Source organism: Saccostrea cucullata, unplaced genomic scaffold, assembly GCF_032062105.1.
Source record: "Saccostrea cucullata isolate Sc308-1 unplaced genomic scaffold, CSIRO_AGI_Scuc_v1 ctg9127, whole genome shotgun sequence".
Lineage (NCBI taxonomy): Eukaryota > Metazoa > Mollusca > Bivalvia > Ostreida > Ostreidae > Saccostrea > Saccostrea cuccullata.
This window is the reverse complement of record NW_026925406.1, coordinates 1-17,549: the sequence shown is the minus strand read 5'-3', so window position 1 is coordinate 17,549 and position 17,549 is coordinate 1. Positions and strand designations below refer to the sequence as shown.

At 31.0% G+C, this 17,549-nt stretch overlaps 1 protein-coding gene across 1 annotated transcript; it reads right to left on the bottom strand.

Moving 5' to 3' along the window:
• Positions 1–1,570: 1,570 nt before the first annotated feature.
• Positions 1,571–14,424, bottom strand: LOC134268752 (multiple epidermal growth factor-like domains protein 10; the record flags this gene model as incomplete). Its single annotated transcript, XM_062750989.1, has 10 exons — positions 1,571–2,139; positions 2,263–2,368; positions 4,521–4,619; positions 4,838–4,975; positions 5,108–5,248; positions 5,599–5,736; positions 8,303–8,434; positions 11,397–11,534; positions 13,382–13,519; positions 14,173–14,424. Coding segments are annotated over 10 exons (1,457 nt in total), but the record flags the coding sequence as incomplete, so codon positions are not given.
• Between the last annotated feature and the right edge of the window lie 3,125 nt (positions 14,425–17,549).

Below are 17,549 nucleotides of genomic sequence, written 5' to 3'. Positions count from 1 at the left end.
AAGTAAAATGACTACACCAGATTTTTTGAAACAATCTATATGGGGAAACAAGATTTTATTACAAAAATAAGGTACTTTTCTTCGAAAACTGGTATGACGCTGGAATTTTATATGTAAAGGAGACTGTGGATGAAAATGGTGTAAGGCCACTTGAATACTTTTCAAATTTACTTGTTAAAAAAAATAATTTATATTGTGAATACTTGACATTAAAGAATATTTTTCAGAAATACATGAAGCAGTTCGATCTCAGCTTATCAAAATTTACAAATATCAGAAATACGTACTATTTCCTTTTTAATGATAATCAATATCACTGCATTAAAGACAATAAATGCAAGTTCTACTATGAGATTTTTAAAAAACAAAAAATTTGTAAAGCCATGCTACATCAATAAATACCAAAAAGGATTCGGTATCCAAAGTCAATATTTTTCTACAATATATTTTTCCAAAATTGTCAAAGCCTTTGACAAAAAAATTTCTGATTTTAACTACAGAATTCTAAATAATCTTCTTAGAAGTTACCTAAGCAAATGGAATGACATATCTAATCTGTGTCCATATTGTAAGGAAAGTGTTGAAACAAACAAGCACTTAATATACGAATGTCAAAATGTTCAAAGAATATGGAATACTGTCAGTGAAATTTTAAAATTTAATATATCATGGAAACTCATAGTTGTAGGATTTTACAATGAAGTTACCGAAAAAAAACTATTATTAAATAATCTTATATCATTTATAGCCCTTAGAATCTATAAATACAAAATGATGTGTAGACTAGAAGAATTAGCTGAATCCCCATCAGCAATTCTTTGTCATGTTAAAAAATCCTTAAGTATGTTTTATTGTGCTCTTAAAAGATCAAAATATAAGAATTGGAAAATAGATATATTTAAAAAAATTGAAGAAAGTTTGTGATACAAATTATATAATTGATCAATTTCTATGCATGTACATATGAATATATGTTTATTATTTATAAGATGTGTTTATGTTATATAATAATTTATGTTTTATAAACTACAATATTTAAAGTCTGAAAAAAAAAATTGATACCATCTTTTCATCCAAAGGTGACCTGGCCTTTGGAGTGTATAAACGTAGGGGGACTTTTGGACTTGATACGTTGGTGCCCCCTACGAATATTTTTCGTAAAATTGCTGTAGTTTCGTATATATAAATTACTTAAAACAAATACGAAATATGAATGAAATTTTCTTTTGTACTCATAAAATGTGAACTTGAATATTTTTTTGTAAAATTGCTGTAGTTTGATATATATAAATTACTAAAAACAAATACGAAATATGAATGAAATATTTTTTTTTGTACTCATAAATTGTGAACACTTGTGTAAATGCATCTTTTGTTTAGTCTATTCTACCCTACTGTATATTTAACCACATAATTATTATCTTTGTACAATTCTTTTTTTTCTATCCGATCCAGGGAGCTCCTGGCACACCAGGTGAGGATATATATGCGAGGGCCTCTGAGGAGGCATTACCTCCACAGTTATTGTTATTATGTTATTGAATAAAATATTATATAAAAAAAAAAAATTCAAAAGAAACAGAAGCGGATCAAACACGAATTTCCAAAACCCTAGAGATGAGATGAGGTGCCATAGAGGATTGAGCATTACTGCCGACCGGTCAGTCTGCCGTTTGCTCCTTGTCATGATCGAGTAATAACGGGAACAAAACTTCATATAAATGGTCGTGTACAATGAAACACAAGTTTCAAAGTATCAAATTTAAAATACAGACTTGAATTTCAAAGTAGGACAGACAACAATCCGAAAGCTGTAAATTTATATGTTGTACTATCGTTATAATATCAGAAACAAATATTAACATTTAATTTAATTTGTTCCCAAACTTTCCTATGTCACCATTATAAAACTTTTGACAAAATACTAACATTGTACACTGTATACACAAAATCCTCATTTTTCTCTAATGTAATTTATCATAATGAGATGGTTGACTTATTTGACCCAGTTCTTGGTATCCTGCATTGTCTTCCACTTTATCATAGATCTCTGTGTTAGGCTTCGTGTGGTCAGTGAACCCCTGTTGTGTGTTTTTCTTTTCTTGACATTTTCCTTTGCATGCTCCATTTCTAAAAGTCCTACATTCCAAGAAATGTTTTTATTATGTACATATTAAACTTTTATTAAATAGGGATTAATTAAATGATTTTTTAGAACTTATTTTCCCACATTCATTTTAAAGGAAAGTGAAAAAAACTTACCAGGTCAGGAGAAAAATATTCAAGGCCACACTTAAACATAGCGTGGCAACCACACCATAAAGAGATGGAGAACACTGACTGTTTGTATCACTATCTGATGATATAACTGAAATCAAAATAGAGAAAAACCATGCGTTTTCACAAAATGAATTTAATATCTAAAATAAATATTGACTGTAAAGTTTTCAGTTTCATGAAAATTGTGTTATAGAAGAACAAATGTTAAATTTTTTTACACAAATAACCATTACATTCATTGAGGACTTTGTTAACAACCTTCAACATAATAATTATAAATAACAAAAAAGTCGTAGCAACATTTACACTTCCTTTTTAGGCACCCTTCTATCTTATATCCTCACCAAATTAGCCAAGTAAATTTACGTTGTAAAGTTTCAAAAAGCTTGTGTACAATATAGTGTCCTAATCTTTTTTTAAAAATCTAATATATCCGAATTATCTTGATAAAGAAGTTGTTTTTTTTCTCTCTTGTTTAAAAGAGAGCGTGTTGAAAATATGTACGAAAATATTCGTTTGCCATTTGCCCTTTTTTATAACTGTAGATAGCAGTAAGATTCTTAATATGTGTAAAAAAAAATATGCTTGCGCAGGTATTTAATGATGATGAATTTGGGGTCTTTTGTGAAAACTTGACAAGAGGAGTTTCCCCTCCAACTGAATCTTGCTTGGGAAATTGAGTATTGCAATATTGAAGGGAAATTACCCTCAGATTTGTCAGTTAGATGAAGTTAATGTTGAATATTTTGTATCAGAGAAATAGAATAACGTTTCCCAAGATCATCTTGGGTTCACAAGGATGCAGCGAGTTTATTAAATGACAAAAGGTTATAAATAGTTTTGTTATAGGGCTGTGCCGAAGCAATTTATGTGAAACAATTCAAAATGGTAAAAATGACCGTCACGTGATCAACGAGGTCATATGATATCGGAACAAATATGTTTAGATATAGCCTAGAGAACTCTCAACATGCATTGGCCGTACATAAGTATTAAACTGAAGAATAAAACTCAAAATCGACCTTGCAATGCATTGGTACGTTTAAAACGCATTTAACGCTGTGGGAAGCCTTTACATCACTGCGTAAAATTGTGTTAACATTCAAGTTACTAGTATATCACTCTTAATATGTGCTAAATTGTTTATGTAATACCACGCGACGCAGATTGCAGAATTGGGTAAATTCTAGTTTTTCAAAAGGGTGACTGTTAAAATTTATATGCGGGAAAACTGCACACAGAATATACTTCATAAAAAATAATTTATCAAGAGGCTCAGTGGTCACATTGATCACATGAGCACTGTGGTAAGAAAAATGGGGGAACAAGTGTAGTATTGGATTGTGAAACTTTAATCCAACATTGTCGCCCAACCCTACCTCTGGGTTCATAATCTTAAAGATTTGAATATCCTTATCCTGAGGATGCTTTCACATAAATATCACCAGTCATTTTTTTTGCTGATTGGAGATTTTTTAAATGATGTATTCTATATATTCTTGTATAAAATACACATCAGAATTCTGTGGCAACAACTTTCCCCTGGGTGTTATCATTTACATAAACCTGAATCTTCATTACCTGCTAATGATTCTACCAGAGTTTTAACTTTGACTTTAACTTTATATTCTTATGTACTGTAGATTCCTAAATATACGCCAGGAATTTATTATCGCGTAATTTCATGAAAAGCACCAAACGCAGAATTAAATTATTCGCCTTTATTGTTATGGTGTTAAAACTCCTGATTATCCGTCCATTCGCGAATTCTTATTCTCGCAATTTGCTGTTGAAGACGCTATTCGCGATAAAGAAAAATACCCGTGAAAAATAAGGAATCTACAGAAAAGCTTTGCCCGTACATTGTGTTTCCACCCTACTGCTCGGGGACATGATTTGAACAAATTTGAATCTTCCCCACTTGACAATGAATCCACCCTATTTTCATCTTTCCTGGTGCATTGATTTTTTTTTTTTGCAAAAAAGATTTTCACTTATGCCATTAAGTTTTCGCTTTTTCAAAACTAACTCCCCTTTACCAAAGGATTTTCTATGCAAGTTTGGTCAAAATATGCCCAGTTATAATATTTTTGAAAAGAAGATGAAATTTGGATACGTTTTCAAAGGCAAAAATAGAAAAGACAACGTATAATGGACAGATTTCGATCAAAAAATCTGATTTAAGCCTTGGCTCAGGAGACCCCAAAAATAATTAGAGAAATAATGCATTTTGCTATTACCATAACACTGCCCTGTTATTGCGTCACAACTCTTTGGATATCCACAAGTGGCGCTACACGTCTCCTGACAATTGTATCCATAACGTCCATTTGGACATGCTTGGGAAATAATTTTCAATTAATATAATTAATTAATATTGAATTTTATTTAGAAGTCCAGCGTAGATATGTTTAGATTTAGATAGAATGAAAAACATAGTTATATTTGATCATATGTTAACTTCTACTTTTTATTTATATTTCAAAGAAATTCACATATACATGTAATATTTTATCAGAATTTTTATTATTTTTATATCTAACGTTCATAATTTCACCTAGTGTACAGTTGATCCCTTGATAACCTCTATCGCAGCCATTCAAGCATGACCCATTTACGTGATGACATTGTTCTTTATCAAGACAAACCCCGCATGACTGAGCACAGTTCTGTCCAAATTTACCACCATCACATGCTATGAAAAATAAGAAAGTTTTCATGTGTTTTCCTGTAAACCAATTTTTTTTATCCTTTAATATTTTTTGATTTAATACAAGGAATTCCAAACGCAAAATTAATCATAAAAAAGTGAAATATATTTTCATACTTTTATCACATTTCACGCCTTTCCACCCCGGTTGACATCCACTTTGACATTTCCCTGTCACTCTGTTACATCTACCAGGGACTCCACAGTTCATGTTACATGTGTCCTCACAATTGTAGTTATAACGTCCAGGAGGACATTCTAAAAAGAAATGAAAATCAGTTATGAAAATAAAAATAAAAGACTGTAGCATCACTAACTAGGCAAAAAGGTGTTTTGAGACATTCCAAAGGAATTTTACTCATTTTATAGGTGCGATTATATATGCCAATGCACAGAATATAAACAATATTAATTATATCAATGGAGTTTTCTTCAGGAAAAAGAAACACTGATTATTTATCCTAATTTTGAATTTTAGGCATTTGCTTACTTTATGTAAAAACAGTATTAAATTTAAATTGATACCATTTTATATTTTTTTTTGCTTAATTGTTTTAAAATGGTTTGTGTGAGTATTTTTGTTTTTTTAATAATCAAAACGTTCCCACCTGCAGTACATTTATCTCCCTGAAATCCTCTGTCACATCTATTAAAACACGTTCCATTCACATGGTGACATTGTTCCAAATTCAAACATAATCCACATGGGGTATGACATTTCTCACCGTACATCCGTTCATCACATTCTACAACATCAATAAAATCATTATGATAATAATAGATCTAGAACTCTCAGAGGTATTTTTGAATGAGAAAAAAGGTAGTTGAAGGGTAATTGCAAGAATCCATACAAATAAGAGATATGGTACATAAGTAAAAAAAAATGTTGTGGGAAACATTCTTCTTTGCGATTTACGATTGATTTGAACATATTTTATTGACTATACTTTACAATTGGGATTGGGCAAAAGTTCTAAAAACTTATTACGCCCTCTACGATTTACGATTATACGAGGGTGTCCAAAAAGTTCTTGGACAATGAAGTTTTTGTTAAAATAAATGGTTCTTTATTAATTAATAGTATATCAAAATACCAAGTCAGAGTGAATCTTTTTTTTTATTATTGATGGAACTAAATATTTCTTGTAAAAATCAGGGATCGCAGATAGTGTGCACGTAGGGACCAAGGTTAAAATGTCAAACTCTGATGTAAAATGTTTGGATTAAAATGATTATGTTCTATCTAAACAAGTTAAAACTTAATGAAAATTTTATGTAACACAAATAAGTAGCTTATAATCGTTTTCGTATAAATGAGGTATTGCATACTATGTAGACATTGAAAATACTAAACACAAATTGTTTCAAATATGTGTCAAAACTCGACAGAAAAAAAGGGACGTCGACATCCCGAAAGGACAGCGTTCAATAAAAACAAATATGTTTCCTCATGCTGAACAATCTCATCGCAGTTTTATTTTTTGCTGATATATATTCAAATAAAATCAACATTATTGTGAGATGAAACATGTCACTAATAAATAAATAAATTCTAATAAGGTTAAACGACGTAAGAGACAAACTATATGATAAATGAACTCAAAATTATTTTTAAAAAAATATTTAGTTTATTGATTTGAGATCAGAAGAAACGATTTTTCAACTGTGTGTACAAAATCAAAGACAATAAAAGAATTAAAGGCACATGTTATTTGCTGAAAATGGAGCTTTCTATTTATGACGTTGTTATAAATCTAGTGCAGCTTCGGACTGGGTACTGCAGTTTGTGAATAGAAAATCTTTATGTTGATGACGCTTTTAATTTCTTGGGCATTGTTTTGAAATATCAAAATTAAATAAATTATAGATTGTCAATAGCACTTGGACGTGTGGCGAAATAAAAAAAGAAATGTAGTGTGTGTACATGAACATGTGTGTAAAATAAAAATCCAAATGTCGACGTTAAAGTGTAATTAGCTTGACATCAGACTGGTCTGTGCGCACTATCCGCGACCTTTTTCATCCCTGATTTTTTAACAAAAATATTAAGAGCCATCAATAAAAATGTCATCAATCTGACTAGGTTTTTCATAGGAACAGTGGCTGGAACGTTATTGTTGACAAACCAATCGTGTAGAATCGTTCGTGTATCGTGAATGATCGTTCGTGTAACGTGTGAGATCGTTCGTGTATCAGACTCAATCGTGTGCGTTTTTAATCGTGCGAGATCGTGCGTTTAGAATCGCGTAAATTTCGTTTTGTAAGCTTTTATCGGAATGTTATTTGTAAAATAAGCATTTCCCTTGTTTGTTTTTCTTAATTTATTTGTAATTAATTAATATTAAATTTCTGCAAATAAAAATGTTGAATAATTGGCAAGTTTATCAGAAATTGAATCATTGGAAACATAAGGATAAAATTTGTAATTATAATTTAAGTCATTCCATGCTGTCATTTTTGTTCAATCGTATCCCCCTTTCTGCATATCATGATATCCAAATCAATCAAATTATACGACCCCAGACATGTACATCGTCTAATAGAACAAACAAAATCCGTTTTTTTTATTGCAGAATTACCTTAGAAATAATTATTTTTTATCTAAAATATTAAGTCTTGCATATATTTAGTTACAGAAATGTCATTTTCCATTTTTTTTTCTTCAAAGTCTATGAAATAATATTGATAATTCCTTGAAATCTTAAATAAGTATTAAGCCGTATTTCGTTTTGAAATATTGTATTCCTAAATATTTTAAACTATTTTGAGTGAAGAATCGTGCGTTTGCGTTAACAATCGTGTAAGATCGTGTAACGTGTAGAATCGTGAACGTGAAAGATCGTTCGTGTAACAGGTTTAATCGTGCGTTAATCGTGCGGAATCGTTCGTGTAACGTGATCGTTCGTGTAAGTTGTCAACAATAACGTTCCAACCACTGAAATATTTAATACACAATAGATTTACATAGAATCATTCATTTTAAGAAAAACGTCATTGTCCTCAAACTTTTTGGACAACCCTCGTACATAAAGAATATTCTGAGAAAAGGTAACTTTAAATTCTTTTTAATACGTATGCATTGGCATGAATCTCTTGTTTTCATTTTTTTTTTTGTATATTTGTATATATATATATATATATATATATATATATATATATATATATATATATATATATATATATATATATATATATATATATATATATATATATATATATATATATATATATTTATACTAATATGTTTTTTTTAAATGTTCTCACAACTTTCAAAGTATACGCTGTGGATAAAAAACTGGAAAGATTTAATACCGTTTTCACAGAAAGTCCCTTTCCATCCAGGTTGACATCCAAACTCACAGACACCAGTGAATCTGTTACAATCTCTACAGTTTGGCTTACAGATCTCATCACAATTCTTTCCATGTCTACCAAATGGACAGGCTATCAAAAAAAAAGATTATTTGTTTGAATTATAACAACTCTCGTGTTGGTATAAGATCAAAAAAAAAATAATAACTGTTAAAACGTAGTAAACTGCTAACATCCATAATAATTAAATTTAATTAAATATAAATACTTGTCTATCTTAATAAAAAAATTATTCTTTTACATTTTTGGAAATTTTGAAGGGATACTGAAGGATTTGCATAATTACTTGGAAAATGTTAGGACGGTTTTTTTAAGACATCCTTTTCTTTTAATTTTTCAGCTGCGTACAACAAGGAGATTCTTGCAAACACATATATTTTTTTTTATCATAATTTTGGAAGAAGCAGTCTAACTAATCTTAACCTTGCATGAAGTTTGATTTCTTAATACCCAGTGAAAATTACAGAGCAGTGAAAATTACAGAGAACAGTAAACAGTGAACAGGGAACAGTTAAAATTATTTTTAAAAATGATGTATTTTCAGTAAATAAATAAAACACATTCCTTACAAAAGAACCTCTAAATCTGGAATTATGAAAATTACAATTTTAAAAAAGTTCCTTTGTCTAATAAAATGATAAATGCCGAAAAATGGTTGTAAACTTGTAATTGGTTCAGCAGTGAAAATGTTGAAAATGCTCAAAGAACAACGGCGGAAAAAAAACAGATAAGAATGGGTCATGTGACCTAGAGAAACTTATTTTGATGTTTTAAGAAAATACTATCAATAATTAAGAATTTTTTAAGAGAGGAATACAAATGTTAATTGAATATCTTTATTTCAGCTTTGAGTGTATCATTAAAATGATCTGTTCATGTTTGCGATATTAGCGTGAGCTGATAAAGCATAATACTAAATAAAAATCATATTCTAGAATCGGCTTTCAGAAACACTCTGCACTAAAATAATTTTAACGAAAATTTGAGCTAATTCAATAAGATTTTTTTATTATATATCTAATAAATAGTCTTTAATAAAATACTACAAAAAATCTAGAGAATTTTAGCGTTCAATATCTTAACGTTTTATTGAACCCTGAGTTTGTATTACGATTACGAATATGCCCGAAACATTCCGAATACAAGTTTAATATCGAACGCACCGTTGTTAAGGACATTGGAAAGTCACGATTATCCGGAGAATAAATATTTTACATTGGTAAAGAAATACACACGTGCTTCCTTCAACGGGAAGAATCATCTCTACACCAAGAAAAAAGGGTGATAGTTTTGTTGTACATTTTGTTCAGGCACAGACACTTAAAAGTGGTCAACAGGCCGTTCTTTACCTTTCCCATGCTGGGAAGGACAATCAAGCGATGTGACAAATGCTGCAAACTTGAAGGTCGTGCGAATTAGGCACACTTTACATGTAGTAACTTTGTTAACAAATCTAAAAACAAATCTATGCAAATGTTTTTATGAAAAATTGTTTCCCGTATGTACATTACTGAACATAAACAGTCAGTCAGTCTTTACTATTATGAATACGAATTAGATGTTAAGGAAAGTAATTATAAAATCAAGAACAGTGTTAGTAGATCTGTGTCATGTTTCTAAATTTGCGGTTACGGTCATTATATCTAATATATATCATTGTAAATTAGGATGCAATTATGTATATAATATATAAACTTTCTGAAATGACTGGATCTTTGAAAATTTTTATTGTAAAAAATTAAGTAAGTCCTTTTCATCAACATTTTACATAAGAAATGCATTAAGAATTGTAAAAACATCGATTTGACAGAATTTATGTAGGAAGGGTGGCTTTGTGGGTTTAATGTGCTAGAATATAACATGTTAAGTACTAGTACACGTGTTCAAGAGTCAATAACAAAATATACAAAAGCAGGTAACCTTGCCAATGTCCTTAACAAAAAGTCTTCTGGTGATATTCTTCGAGCTAAATTTAAGAAAGGAAGTTGCATCTAGGTAAGATGTTTTTATTATTTACACAAAATGAAAGTTCTTATCAAAATTCCGTACGTATTAGACCCATTAAAATCTAAAAAGCAAATCGTAACGTACGGTGGGGTCATTGGAATGGTGCAATATTGAACAGGTGATATTTTGAATTCCGATATTCAAGAAATCGGAAATTTGAGGGTTTTTTTAGTTGGAATAATTATTATTAATTATGAGGAAATGTTTAATCTATATAACAATAAAGGAGTTATTGAACTTATATTGGTGGATATTGGCACTTGTTTGCTGTTTAGATGCACTCGCAAGCTCGTGTTTTTGTACAGCCATGTTCGCAGGAATCACTGGTAGCAAATAAATTTTGTAAAGGTTTATTTAAAAATTTCACTTCAATTTTTGTTCTACTTTGTGTTCAGAATTTAGTAAATATTAAACTACATGTATGATGTTTCCATGTCTAAGGTCAACGTTTCCCTTCCATTTCACGATGTGTACTCAATATCATTATTTGTATTTAGTAAAAGAAATACGATGTATAACGTTTCATGACAGAAAAAAATTAAAAACAAAAAGGATCATTGTTAAAGTGTGAAAATACAAATAATAAGCAAAGAGTTGCAATTAACCTAATTTTTTTTTTTATAATATTTAGTAAAATTTCTTCAAAAGGCAGATTTTGAAAAAAGAAAATCATGGTAGTATTAAAAAAAACATATTTTTAAGGAAGAGAGTTGACGTAATCAGCTTGTAACTTCATAAAAAGTAATTTTTCAGCTACGAACATGTTTCAAGTTATCAGAGAGTATTTCTTTTTTTCATTTATTGAATAAACATCACACAATCGGCGTTTTCTTGACTGTTTTAATATGCAAACTTTTTGTATTATTATTGTATTGCTTCAGTATACCATATAAGGCATCGTTTTTTATCGTGTAGTTATACATATACAAAAACAGTGCAGATTAAACAAAAACACAAACTTAATTCTTCCAATTATCTAGATACCTTTTCTTATTTTATAAAGAAAGCATAAACCACATCATCTGACCTTCGTCACATCTATATCCTTGGACACCAACGTCACATCCGTTTGGACAACTTCCGTTCTCGTGATTACAATGGTCCCCGTCACTACAGTTACCACAGGTTTTATTACACTCAAGACCATATGTACTGGGGTCACATTCTGAAAATTATCAAAACGTTGACCGCCATTGCACGTTAAAATCTTTAATAAGATTTCGAATGAAAGTGAATGTTTTATTTCTTTCATTTTTTTACATTTAATAATGTGAGAAAATAAAGTGAGAACTGTATTTTAAAAGGAAACTCGTATACTTTACGAAATAATATGGAACTGATGTCTACCTCATTATACATCCATTTAGAGTAACACAAGTATTTAGTACAAGTTTAGAATTCAATTTAAAAATACGAGGGGTGATCAAATATTTTGCGATCTATCTCTATTTCTACAAAACCACAATTCAGATAAGAAAAAAATGGTACACACATATCCATAGACATGTATTATAAATTAGATACACCTTGAATAAACGTTTCTCCCGAAACAGAAGATTTGGGTTTTGATGGTCACCATGCTTATTTTTGGGAAGGATATTTTAATCCATTCATTCTGTTGCCGAGTTTTAACTATTTCTGACAAGTGAACTGTTCTTGTTATAAAAATTTTCTTACATAGAAAGAAACATAAAACTCAGCAAAAAACTGCTTATGACAGAACGCTAAGAAGGGGGTCACGTGACCGCAAATCTCACGTGGTTAGCGCATGAGCAGAACGGTGGCAGATGAGCATAAACGTGGGGAAATGAAATGTTATTATTTTAAGTTCAGTTAAATAATTCCCAAATGATAACATGTATAAAATCTTGAGTAAATATTTTAAAAACTTTTTTTTTTAAGTTTTAATCGTTGTTATTTTGTTTCAATTTCATTATCATTTGGCATCAGATAATTGATGATTTATAGTTAAATAAAAAGAGTTAACAATAGGTACTCCCCTTCCTGGGAGTGTGTAAGATACGAAAGAATATCGTCATGATTTTCCGGATAATAATGACGTGCCCTTGGAAAAAGTGCATGTTGAATAAAAAATCGAAAAGTTGCTCAACCAGTAAAAACTTGTTTGAAAATCCTACAGCTGCGAATGATATAAAGATTATTTTTATACATTTTTCACCGCACCATGCAGCATAGCCTACTCTGTAGAAACATTATCACGGGACAAAAATACTGGGTATCAGCACGTGGTTTATCTTAAAATACCAAAATCTTAATTTTGATGACAATAATTTATCATTGACTTTTTTGTTACATCGATAAATCCATTGGATGAGCAATTGCACTAAATTTTTTAGTTTAAAAAATATTTTTGAACAGCATGCATAATCTAAAATTTCTATTGAATTTCTAAAAAAATTATTTATTCATTTGGCTTCTAAAACGGCCTGAAATAAAAATGATCACTATTTCAGATTAAAATATCCCGAGCTTTTCTTGCATGCAGGAATGCTTTAAATTGTGAACGTACTTTTTTGACATGCTAAATACTTTAGCGGCCGATTTGATGCTTTGCATCAATTTTCTTGTGTAAAATATTATCAACACTGAAAACAAATAATGTTTCTTTTACGGAAGTTATCCAATTATTTCGCAAAGTTTTTGATCCCCCCACCCTCGTATATTCATATTTACTTTTCATTCGTCATCCCATGAACTCTCTCTCTCTCTCTTTCTTTCTCTCTCTCTCTCTTAATATTTGTATAGTATTCATATTGATTTAAATATATCTAAAAAATAATTTTAATTTTTCATTTTGATCTAACTCAGTCGCTGAGCTTGTTTTCGTTATACGTTATACGACATAAAGTCAAAACATCGTTCATTCTACTCTAACATTAAACAAAATTTTAATACTGACACAACCCTTATTATTGACTCTCTCTCTCTCTCTCTCTCTCTCTCTCTCTCTCTCTCTCTCTCTCTCTCTCAGGATGGGTTGTATTAACATACGTTCTTCACATCGTGATCCTTTGTATCCAGCAACACATCCAAGACAAGTCCCGTCAACAATGTTACAATGACCCTCCTGACAATTCTGTGGACACGGTAGATCACAGTTTTCTCCGTAAACACCAGAGGTAGGGCATCCTAATTGAATATGAATAAATGAATAATTATATAATTATATTTTTTTATACAACTTCTTATGAGTTTTTCATATTTATTTACTTACGTCGTTTTGGTCTAAATCATTACTAATATAATCAAAATCCTTAAATAATGCAATTGATTCTTCTACTAGCGGCACAGTATCGAACAATGCGTGTTATTAATTTCTAGTAAACTTCAAACTATTACTAAAAAAGAAAACTTATTAGATTAAACATTCAAACGTTAAAGATTCGCATATTTTTCTGTATGTGGCAGAAATTATCAATATCATTTTACTTATATTTCACAATTTGAAAACGCTTAAATACAATTTACTATTGCCATTTTTTGGACAACGCATGAGACAATACACTGCAAAAATCAAAGATTTATTTATTAAACAGCTGTTTAACTCTGTCTGAAATGTAGTTTTTGTAACTCAAATTTAATCCCTAATCTCCAGTGATCATTTAACTGTGAAATTTATTAAGTGATTATTTTCATGAATAGATGTCTTCTTTTCAAAATGTTTGCTGTTTTATGAAATAGGGATTAGTTATAACTAATGCAACGTGGTATTATCAAGTTTGAATTGTGTTTGGCAATTAATCCTAAAATGTAACATTTATGAAGATGTTGTGTCTTCTTACCAAGAACTTGAAGTTCACAGAGCTCGTTGAATGCTGCCTGGGAAAATCCAGGACGATTGATCGACCCCCCTCTCTCGTTGTAATAAATGACATACCGTCCATGTTGTACACACTCCGTTGTAAAATTCTCCGGTATTGTGTCTCGGGTGAAGTGTGTGTCCTTAAAACATAAGAACCCGTCATCTTTGGTTGTTGTGTTCGATATGTAAACAGAAAATCCTAGGAATCGTCCTGTGTAACCATTGGTCGAATCTGTTTAAACAAGAGGCCCAGGGGCCACAGCGCTCACCTGAGCACATCAGGCTTGAATTTCCTCCCACTCCCTCCAGGCATTCATCATTTGAACAAACTAGCATCTACACTACCTGAGGATGATTCCATATAATTATATCACTAATCATAGCTTTGAAGTACTTGAAAAGAAGATTTTAAAAGGTTTCTCTATATATCCCTATGTAAAACTTGGGTCGACCCCACCCTTGCCCCGGAGGTCATGATTTGAACAAACTTGAATCTACACTACCTGAAGATGATTCCACATGAGTTTCATCTTTCCTGGCCCAGTGGTTCTGGAGAAGGATTTTTAAAGATATTTCCAATATATTCCTATGTAAAACTCGGGTCGGCCATTTTGGCCCCACCCTTGCCCCAGGGGTCATGATTTGAACAAACTTGAATCTACACTACCTGGGGATGATTTCATATGAGTTTCATCTTTCCTGGCCCAGTGGTTCTGGAGAAGGATTTTTAAAGATTTTTCTTATATATTCCTATGTAAAACTAGGGTCGGCCATTTTGGCCCCACCCTTGCCCCAGGGGTCATGATTTGAACAAATTTGAATCAACACCACCTGAGGATGATTCCACATAAGTTTCATCTTTTCTGGCCCAGTGGTTCTTGAGAAGAAGATTTTTAAAGATTTTCCTATATATTCCTATGTAAAACTTGGGTCGGCCATTTTGGCGCCACCCTTGTCCCGGGGGTCATGATTTGAACAAACTCTAATCTACACTACCTGAAGATGATTCCACATGAGTTTCATTTTTCCTGGCCCAGTGGTTCTGGAGAAGAAGATTTTTAAAGATTTTTCCTATATATATTCCTATGTAAAACTTTGGTCGGCCATTTTGGCCCCATCTTTGCCCCAGGGGTCATGATTTGAACAAACTTGAATCTACACTACCTGAGGATACTTCCACATTAGTTTCATTTTTCCTGGCCCAGTGGTTCTGGAGAAGAAGATTTTTAAAGATTTTTCCTATATATATTCCTATGTAAAACTTTGGTCGGCCATTTTGGCCCCATCTTTGCCCCGGGGGTCATGATTTGAACAAACTTGAATCTACACTACCTGAGGATACTTCCACATGAGTTTGATCCTTCCTGGCCCAGCGGTTCTGGAGAAGAAGATCTTTTTTAAAAATGCCATTAATTTTTAATAAATTCATGATGATCTCCCCTTGGAAAAGGGTGTGGCCCTTCATTTGAACAAAGTTGAATCCCCTATACCCAAGGATGCTTTGTAGCAAGTTTGGTTCAAATTGGCCCAGTGGTTCTTGAGAAAAAGATGAAAATGTGAAAAGTTTACGACGACGACGACGACAACGACAACGACAGACAACGGACAAATTTTGATCAGAAAAGCTCACTTGAGCCTTCGGCTCAGGTGAGCTAAAAATAATATTAATAATAATGTATAAGGGGATTAGGAACTTTTTTTGTTTAAACAAGACAAATACATAATTTTCCTGTTTTATATGATTTTGAAAAAATTATACATGTACTATTCTTCACGATCTAGGGGTAGACACCAACAGGCAAGTTCTACACCCTTAGAAACGAATCTCTTAGACAATGTTAGTCTTTTTCATATCAGTGCAATCTTTACTTCTTAAGGGATCAAGGTATTAATTTTGGTTGCGCCTGAATATTCAAAAATGAACATACGTTTGAAAAAACGTGTAATGTTGTGTATAAAGATATTTTTGTAAGTATTTCTTTTATATCTATTAATATTCATATGTAATTCGCTGTGGAAAAAAAAAATAATAAAAACAAGACTAAGAAATAAAAAATTCACATAAATATTAAACTCCTCTTCTTTCAATCATCGAAAATATCTTTAAACACATTTTTTTTTCAAAACATCAAGTGGATTATTCTACTTAAATAAAGATTCCAATTTGCCTTACTTAAATATGGAATGATAGTTTCATTTATCGGTTCTAGTTCAGTTATCTTCCTTATTGTTTATGTATTTTATGTATATTTACATGTTTATATAAAGATAATTCTTTGGTTATCTATTTTTTTGTATCAATTAATATTCATATATTTTAGTTCATTGTGAAGCAAAAGTGAAATAAATATGACTAAGAAATAGTAAAAGGACAAGATAGGGTAACAGCCGAATCTAGCCCCTTATTTAATATAAAAATCAGAACAGTAGTAAAATTGTGATAGTTAGTAGTTAAAATGATGCTTACTTTTTAGAAACCACTAATTTTGATTCAAAGCTTACATGGAAGCCACTAGAGGGTGCAGAAATGGGACATTTTCCCGTATTTCCTTAATTCTGGTGAAATTTTATCATATTTGGAACACTTTTCTTTTCGGAAAACACAGAGCACAAGCTTGCCTATCTGAGATTTTTACATATAAACTGCATCTAATATCACTGTATAAAATATATAAATTTGGTAGATAGGCAAGCGTGTGCTCTATGTTTTTCGAAAGAAAACATGCTGTAAAATTATTGAAAATTTGCATAAAAAGGAGATATATTGAAAATTGGCCTATTTGCTGACCTCACTGTGACCTCTGTATATATGTAATCTTAAAACCAACACTCATTTTGTGGCAGGGGTGACAACAAGTTTTTATTGATAAACTGTTAGATAATTCTGAAAGACACCCAAAACCGGGGGCCAAATACTGATCTTAACCTACCTTGTCCTTTGCAACACTGGTTTATATATTTCTTTTATATTGGGTTTGAGATTTATATTTCACTTGTATTGGTTTTTCAATGACTTCCTAAAAGCGAACTACAATTCATCAAAAACATTGATAATTTGATTTACTATGAAAATTATGTTCCCCAAACGGAGTTTGGGAACATATTGTTTTTACTCGGTTTCTTATTATTATTATTATTAAGGTCTTCCGTCTTCACGGAAGACCTTATAGTGATTCTATTGTTTCTTATTATTAAGGTCTTCCGTCTTCACGGAAGACCTTATAGTGATTCTATTGTTTCTTATTATTATTATTATTCTTTTTTTGACAAAATTTTGTGGACGCGATTTCTCGAAAACTATTCAGCGGTTTTCAACGAAACTTTCACAAAAAATGCGTCATTACATGAAGTTGTGCA